This window comes from Colobus angolensis, unplaced genomic scaffold (genome assembly GCF_000951035.1).
Source record: "Colobus angolensis palliatus isolate OR3802 unplaced genomic scaffold, Cang.pa_1.0 Scaffold360, whole genome shotgun sequence".
NCBI classification, from domain to species: domain Eukaryota; kingdom Metazoa; phylum Chordata; class Mammalia; order Primates; family Cercopithecidae; genus Colobus; species Colobus angolensis.
In genome coordinates this window covers 1,221,113-1,229,890 of record NW_012116933.1, presented here as the reverse complement: position 1 = coordinate 1,229,890, position 8,778 = coordinate 1,221,113, and the positions used below count along the sequence as shown (strand labels likewise).

The 8,778-nt window shown below is 35.0% G+C and overlaps 1 protein-coding gene across 1 annotated transcript in view; it reads left to right on the top strand.

Annotated features, from left to right (window-relative positions):
- USP25 (ubiquitin specific peptidase 25) overlaps nucleotides 1-8,778 on the top strand; it is a 144,110-nt gene that overhangs the window by 91,401 nt on the left and 43,931 nt on the right. Inside the window, exons 11-15 of the mRNA XM_011953426.1 lie at nucleotides 301-396; nucleotides 1,538-1,699; nucleotides 2,313-2,539; nucleotides 6,435-6,505; nucleotides 7,358-7,586. Coding sequence (XP_011808816.1) covers nucleotides 301-396; nucleotides 1,538-1,699; nucleotides 2,313-2,539; nucleotides 6,435-6,505; nucleotides 7,358-7,586 — 785 coding nt within the window. The remainder of the gene's footprint in view (nucleotides 1-300; nucleotides 397-1,537; nucleotides 1,700-2,312; nucleotides 2,540-6,434; nucleotides 6,506-7,357; nucleotides 7,587-8,778) is intronic.

Sequence of the window (8,778 nt, the reverse complement as noted above, 5' to 3'; positions counted from 1 at the left end):
GAGTGCAGTGATGCGATCTGGGCTCACTGCAACCATCATCTCCTGGGTTCAAGTGATTCTCCTGTCTCAGCCTCCCGAGTAGCTGGGATTACAGTCACCTGCCATCATGCCTAGCTAATTTTTGTATTTTAGTAGAGATGAGGTTTCACCATGTTGGCCAGGCTGGTGTTGAACTCCTGACCTCAGGTAATCCTCCTGCGTTGGCCTCCCAAAGTGCTACGCTGGGCATACTGGCATCTGGCCATATTGCATCTACTTTCATGATATTCAGAAATGCTAATGATTGCCTTTTTCTGATAGATACATGCACAGAAACAGAGAAATAACGAGAATTAAGAGGGAAGAGATCAAGAGACTGAAAGATTACCTCACAGTATTACAACAAAGGCTTGAAAGGTATTTTAACTTTTATGAAATTAGGAGATAATTATCAGAAACCATGTGTTTGGTGACTAGATTATTCATATCAAATTTGCTTTGAATGATTTATAATTTTAGGAGTAGTTAATATTGTGTGAGTAGTTTTGAGTTTTGCTTGAAACTAAAAATCTGTAGTTGACTTTAATTATTCTAGTGTTTAAAAGTAAATAGCTCATTGTCACTGGTAAGGTTCCTACTGCTGAAAATCGATAAAAAGTTAAATGAATATAGTTTTGACCTTTCTTCTTGCATGAAACTAAAGATTACTCTGGAGATTTTCATTAAAATGAATGGTACCTGAGTTTTTCTCCTTAAAACAGGATACAAACTCAGCTGCCTACCAGGTCTTCTCAGCAGCTTCATAAAGGAGGAAATTGTGTCAGGTATAAAATGGTATGTGCCGAAAGTCTAGAGAGCAATCTGTGTGTACAGGGAATGAATGCCATTCCAATACCAATGAATGGTGCCATGTATGAGTATGGCCTCACTGTTGCGTATTGATTTGGATCATTTCTAAAAGAAGTCAGAATCTAGACTGAGAAATGTTCTACAGGCAAGACAGAAATCTAAAGGCTGAAATGTCACTTAAGTCATTTCAGTTTGCAAACCCCGATCTACTCTGTATTCCCGTATTTTAGGAATTTTCAAATTAGTAGTCTAAAACTTCTTATATCAAATAATGTATCGTATTTTAGTGATTTTTATTCTTAAAATGTGTGAATAATCATATTGAAAAATGATTAGTGGTAAAAGATAGGAGGATAGTACTTGTCACTGTCTTGATCATGAGACCAGATGCCAGATCTAAAACTAAAAACAGTCTCAGGAGATGTCAGTTTTCATCTTCCTATTGAGTTACAATTTAGAACAGCATTTACAAATTATAACAGTATATGCTCACATTCAGTCCCAATCAGCCTTGGTTTCCTGTCTTTGGAGAACATTTAATACGTTTTTCTTAAATGTATATTCAGTTTTACCATCTTCATTTTAAAGCTAATGAATGTTATTGCTGAGGAAATTTTATTGAAGTATCGTATCATGTTTTATAATAATAGTAAAAACCCAGATATGCTGTATATAGAAATAAAAACATTGTACATTTTATGATTAACAGATACTTGAGCTATGGTTCGGGTCCCAAACGATTCCCCTTGGTAGATGTTCTTCAGTATGCATTGGAATTTGCCTCAAGTAAACCTGTTTGCACTTCTCCTGTTGATGATATTGATGCTAGTTCCCCACCTAGTGGTTCCATACCATCACAGACATTACCAAGGTAAAAAGTAATCTCGATGCAAGAGACAGTTGTTACCTTTATTACATAATAATGTAACTGCTACCTCTAAAGATGGTTTTTATGAAATATATGCTTTGATTTACTTTAGTGAACTCTTAAGAGTAGATTCACTTAGAAGATTGTATGTCCTCTGGGAGTTTTTTGGTTATTTCAGTGGATTTTATGGTTATGGATTAAAATTTTAATCACATTTTTTTCAGTTCAGAATTATACTTTAGCATATTTTGGTATGTACATATATAAGATTCAGCATGTTATGATCCATAAAAATAGCACTGTCAAATTAGAATTTGTTTCTGTAATGTAAGCTGATAAGCCAGGGAAAATAATATCATCATGCATAAGATTTTGTTGTTTTTTAAAAATAAATATGATTAAGCCGTTTTTACTCTAAAGCTGCAACTTCATCTTATAATAATTTACTTCTTATGTATTAAAAATCTCATTTGGATATTAGATCAATCCACAGATTTCTTTGTTAAGATTTTTTCTTTTAGTTTATAAGCCAATTTAATACTGTGGGTTTGGCACTATCTTAGTTGAGAGCTTCAGCTTGAAAGGTTATTAACAAATACTGTATGCTTTAATACAGCACAACAGAACAACAGGGAGCCCCATCTTCAGAACTGCCAAGCACGTCACCTTCATCAGTTGCTGCTGTTTCATCGAGATCAGTGATACACAAACCATTTACTCAGTCCCGGATACCTCCAGATTTGCCCATGCATCCGGCACCAAGGCACATAACAGAGGAAGAACTTTCTGTGCTGGAAAGTTGTTTACATCGCTGGAGGACAGAAATAGAAAATGACACCAGAGGTAAGAAGTGTCTCATAGCATGGTTACTGTCACCTCAGATGGATATGTATAATGTTAATATTGAGAAGGGAAATCACATCTGGGTTTTATATTTAAAGATTATAGTCATTTTTCTTTTCCAGAAAGGGTTTTATGTAAGATAAACTGGTCTGGCTCCCCATTTTTATAATCTCAGTATCAGGTTCACAAGGACCAAAAGATTTTCCCTGGATTGCTTAGCTGATTAATGACACAGCAGATGGCCTGATTTTCTAGTTTACTGCTCTAAATTTATATCAAACTGGTATTCACAGTTACTCCATTGGAGAAATGTCATACAACATCAACGTTTGTACATATCAATTGAGTACTAAATCTAAGTTTGCACAGGGAGTTCCAGTGATAAAAAAATTTTCTTTAGGCTTAACAATTAGAAATGTGAATTTTAATTTTTAGTAGCTCTAACAGATTTCTAAATACCTATGATCCCATTATAGTCTGTAACAGAGCAGCAAAATAAGAAAAATAAGGACAGTGCTCTGTGTGGGGTATGTGCACTTGTGTGCCTGTGTGTGTGTGTGTGTGTGTGTGTGTGTCAAGTTGCCATCTGTCCTTTCTTGGAAGGAACTCTCTTTTATTCTTTTGTATTCTGTTTTTTCTTTTTTTAAGAATAAGTTATTCTGAACTTTTCTCTTTCCTGCTTTGCTGCTGTTAAAAGTGCACTTTAAAAAAATGGATTATGGTAGATATTATTACACTTTTTTCTTTAAATGTGAAAATATAATTCCCTGTTATTCCCCAATTTTATGCTAATTTATTGGTTTATGAAAAAAATGAACTATTTATGTTACATGGTTGGAATTATATTGAACAATATTGATTGTTGGATATTATATGACCATCTTAACTTTTTATAGACAATATTTGAAAAAGAACGGCCCTAATTTAGTAAGAAATACGTAAGGTATGATGGTGACTAATAGCATTAGTAGCTGTCAAGATTTTCCTTAGTATTTTTCAAATAAGAGGGAATTTTTGAAAATATTTGAACGTATTAACAAACATGTTGATTAAGCACTGTATTAGGTGTTGGGTAATTTTCTACTCCTCGTGGCAGATTGTTTCTAAAAGATTACATTCAGAGGCTGGAAGCTAGGAAGCTTTTGACACCTAGGTCATCATGGCATTGAGGGAGGGAAGAAGTGAATGTACTTAAAATACTCTTTGGAGACAACTGACAGATGTGGGTCATTGGCTAGAGGTGAGAGAGGGAAGAATCAAATGATTCTCTTAGTTCATAATGGTATGAATAACCAAATAGAATGTATTTTGGAAAAAAGATAAACCAGGGGCAAAGAGGTTCCCCACTCAGGGGAGGAAAGAGAAATATGATGAGTTCTCTTTTGTCTGTTTTAAGTTTGAAGAGATTTTTTGAGACGCAGTCTCCCTCTGTCACCAGGCTGGAGTGCAGTGGCACGAACTTCGCTCACTGCAGCCTCTGCCTCCTAGGTTCAAGCGATTCTCCTGCCTCAGCCTCCCGAGTAGCTAGGACTACAGTCGTGTGCCACCCACCCAACTGATTTTTGTATTTTTAGTAGAGATAGGGTTTTACCGTGTTGGCCAGGGTGGTCTTGATCTCTTGACCTTGTAATTCTCCCACCTCAGCCTCCCAGAGTGCTGGGATTACAGGCGTGAGCCACCATGCCCAGCTGATAAAGTTTTTATAAGTAATAGTATGGATCAGGAAAGAAGGTTTTCCTCAGGATATTTTTTTTCTTTTTCATCCCTATTGATGTTAGCAGTTAGCAATATTTTATAAACTATTGTGTAATATTCCAAGACACAGGTATGATATAATTAATTTAATTCCCATATTGATATTCACTAAATAGTACTGGTCTTCGATATACATATTTATACACTTATGTAAGTAGGATATATTCTTTTTTAAAAACTTTTATTTTATGTTCAGGGGTACATGTGCAGGTTTGTTAGGTAAATTACACGTCTTGGAGGTTTGGTGTAAGATTATTTCATCACACAGGTAATAAGCATAGTACCTAACAGGTAGTTTTCCATCTTCACCCTCCTCCCACCTTCCACCCTAATGTAAGCCCCAAGGTCTATTGTTTCCTTATGTCCACCGTTTCTGGTTCAGAGTGTGTATATTTTCAATTTCGACAACCGTTTTAAAATTGTCCCTCCAAAACATTAAACCAGTTTGCCTTCCCACTGTGTGAGAGAGCCTGTCTCCCAGTATCCTCCCTAGCCCTGGACACCTTTTAGTAGTTTTTTATAGTTGAGAAAATGGTATTTTAGTGTTTTGATTTGCATTCCCTTAACTTTGAGTGAAGTTGGACATTTATATTTTTCTGTAAATTTTTTTTTTTGAGATGGAGTCTTGCTCTGTCGCCGGGGCTGGAGTGCAGTGGCCGGATCTCAGCTCACTGCAAGCTCCGCCTCCCAGGTTCACACCATTCCCCTGCCTCAGCCTCCCTAGTAGCTGGGACTACAGGCGCCCACTACCTCCCCCGGCTAGTTTTTTGTATTTTAGTAGAGACGGGGTTTCACCATGTTAGCCAGGATGGTCTCGATCTCCTGACGTAGTGATCCGCCCGTCTCGGCCTCCCAAAGTGCTGGGATTACAGGCTTGAGCCACCGCGCCCGGCCTTTCCTGTAAATTTCTTGTTTGTGACATTTGCCCATTTTAAAAATATTGAGCCGTTTGTCTTTTTCTTATTGCTTAATAGAAAGTTTAATGTATTGTGGATATTAACCGTTTGCCTATAATATCATATCTGCTGCAGATATTATTTTCCCAATTTTTCATTTGATTTTCTTTATGTTTTGTTTTGTTTTTATAATGTAGAATTTTTAGGCAGGGAGGATCTTACCTTTTCCTATGAGGTTACTGGTTTTCTGACAGACTTAGACAGGTCTTTCCCCACTCTAAAGTTAGCTTATTTTTTTTAATAGTTTTTCAAGGTTTCTTTCTGATTGGTTCAACAGCTTCACAATATGATGTGCTTTCAATGTAACCATTTCCTTATTGACAGATACTTAGTTTATTTCGTTTTTAAAAATTATTGTGGACAATATGACTGTGAACATCCCTATCTGAACAATTTTGTAGGATTATTTTCTACTAGAAGTAGAAATAATTGTCATGGGAGTGCCATAATTTTATTTTCACTGGGATTATAGTCGATTTTTATTCAGTTATGTGTGTGTACAAGATATGTGGTGAACATCTTTTACTTTGTTCTTAAGTTTACTTGTGTTGTAGCAATATGTAAGGAAGCTTAGCTTTCATTTTCATTGAAACTCTCCTTTATGGAGTTGAACAAAATTCACTTTTATTGGCTCTCCACATTTTCTGGATAAATCATATTTGTGTTGTTTTTTAACTGTGCATTTTTACTGTGTCTTTTATTAAGAATAACTATAATTCGGCCGGGTGCAGTGTCTCACGCCTGTAATCCCAGGACTTTGGGAGGCTGAGGCGAGTGGATCACAAGGTCAGGAGATTGAGACCATCCTGGCGAACATGGTGAAACCCCATCTCTACTAAAAATACAAAAAATGAGCCAGGTGTGGTGGCGGGTGCGTGTAGTCCCAGCTACTCAGGAGGCTGAGGCAAGAGAATGGCATGAACCCGAGAGTTGGAGCTTGCAGTTAGCCGAGATCGAGTCACTGCATTCCAGCCTGTGCGACAGAGCAAGACTCTGTCTCAAAAAAAAAAAAAAGAATAATTATAATTCATTTTCTACAGATTTCAAATAGTAATGTTTTTTAAGAAAAGTTTTAGGAAATTGTTCCTATTTCTCTAATGTGTTTGTTAGAAAGCCATTAGTCCTTATCTTATAAGTAGAAGCACACTTGATGTTAATCATTAAATGACACCTTATATCCTTAGATTTGCAGGAAAGCATATCCAGAATCCATCGAACAATTGAACTAATGTACTCTGACAAATCTATGATACAAGTAAGTGAAATTTTGAGCTAGTAATCATTGTCAAACTTATTTACATATATTTTAATTTATCTTTACATTATGTTAATCTAGTTTTTCTTTACATGTTTTGATTTAAAATATTGGTAAATCAAAATTTTGTAATTTGGTAAATCAAAATTATTATTGTAAAATAATAAGGACATACAATATGTACAATGTGACAATTCATCTGAATGGAGGAAATTTTGTAACAAATTTATAACAAAATTCATGACAAGTTTTCCCCATTCAGTTGTGTTTTCACACTGTATGTGTTGTGTACCCTTATTATTTTACAGTAAAATCTACCAAAATTTTTCAAAAGGCTGTAGCATCTTTAAAAAGTCTTATGGAAGAAAATCTATGGTTGTTAAAGGATTTTAAGATTTGGGAAGAAACCTTAGGACTCCATTACATTTTAACTTCTGGTGTATATTATATAATCTATTTTGTTAATCATCAATTTAGAATTCTGAAGATTTGGAAACATTTACTATATATAAAACTGCCCACTCTAAGCTTTTTATTCAAAAGAAACAATTAGGCCAAGGAGTACATACACAATAAATATATTTTTAGTTTTTCAAAAATCATCTTTTTAATCTGCATACCTGTCAACTTCACATATCTTTAGCTTATTCAGATTTCATCTTTTTAAACTTTTATAGTTTTAAAGTTTAGTTTTTTCAAAATTTTAATCCCAGCCAGTTCTCTCTCATTTAAAAAAAAAAGAAAAAGAAATGCTCTTTTGTTTTCCTCCAAGCAGGTTGGTTGTGGGTTTCATGGAATGTGGTATAGTAGACTACATAATTGCAGTTTAACTCTTCTTTTTTTCACATTTAGGTTCCTTACCGATTACACGCCATTTTAGTTCATGAAGGCCAAGCTAATGCTGGGCACTACTGGGCATATATTTTTGATCATCGTGAAAGCAGATGGATGAAGTACAATGATATTGCTGTGACAAAATCATCATGGGAAGAGCTAGTGAGGGACTCTTTTGGTGGTTATAGAAATGCCAGTGCATACTGTTTAATGTACATAAATGATAAGGCACAGTTCTTAATACAAGGTAAGAATATATAGGGTGGTATATATTTTTTCAATAGTCATAAAAGTGACTCTGGTATGTGGTGTGATTAGGTAAGTGTAATTCACTCAGGCGATGATGGATGTGATTAGGAAATGCTACTGGGTTTTGACAAGACTGAATTGAAAAGTAACATCAGCAGAGCTAAGAATTGGAGTATATTTTGTATTCCAAGTCAACTATTAAATGTAAATATGACCTTTTTTGTCTTTGCTAAAAACCCTTTAGTGACTATTCCACAAATTGACTCATATTTAAAATTTAATTCCTTAGCTAACATATATAGCCTCTGTTCTTGGCCTCTGATTATCTCCCCACCTTCATTGATCACCAGTGTTCGTTTTGAATTTATATACTTTACTGAACTTCTTGCTGTATCTGCTCATATCAAACCATTTCACACATTTATGTCTGCATGTTCTTATATGTTTTATTTTTTGCTAGTAATTCTTTTGCCTAATTCTTGTGCATCTGTCAAGATTCAATTCAGGTGTTGTTTCCCGTGCAAACTATTTCTTGATCTGCCAAAAAAGTATCTCTCCTTATGCTCTCCTGGCTTCTGTCTACTGGGCATTTACTGTTGCGTATTGGAATTGTGTGATGACTTGTCGTGCACATTTCTCTCTCACCTGCTCAAAGCCAGAGAACGTGTCATACTATGTCTCAAGTTTTGTATTTCTGATATTCTGATACATGCTTTGTATATAGAAAACAATAAAAGGTTTATTGATACTGATAAAAATAATCTTTTTATATTTAGTCATTCAGCAGAATCAGCTAGGCAGTCTACTTCTGACTGAAAAAATGAAGTTATTTTTCTGTGTGTATAGTAGAAGTTGAATAATTCTTCTAAATACTCTATGTATTTTTAAGATCTTGCTATATTGACTAATTTTCATAATTGCATATTTAAGTCTACTTAATTTCTTCATATGACAAGCAATTTTAGTTTTATTTTGAGGTAATAAGGTTAACATGGTTATGAGTTGTTTACATTTTGTGAAAAGTTTTACTTTTTAAGTAATCAGACATCTGGTGTTTTCCAGTAATGGCAAAAGTAGTGCTACATCACTGTTAGAGTAGCAGAGAAAAAAAAAATGGCCAGACACGGTGGCTCACGCTTGTAATCCCAATACTTCGGGAGGCCGAGGCAGGCAGATCATAAGGTCAGGAG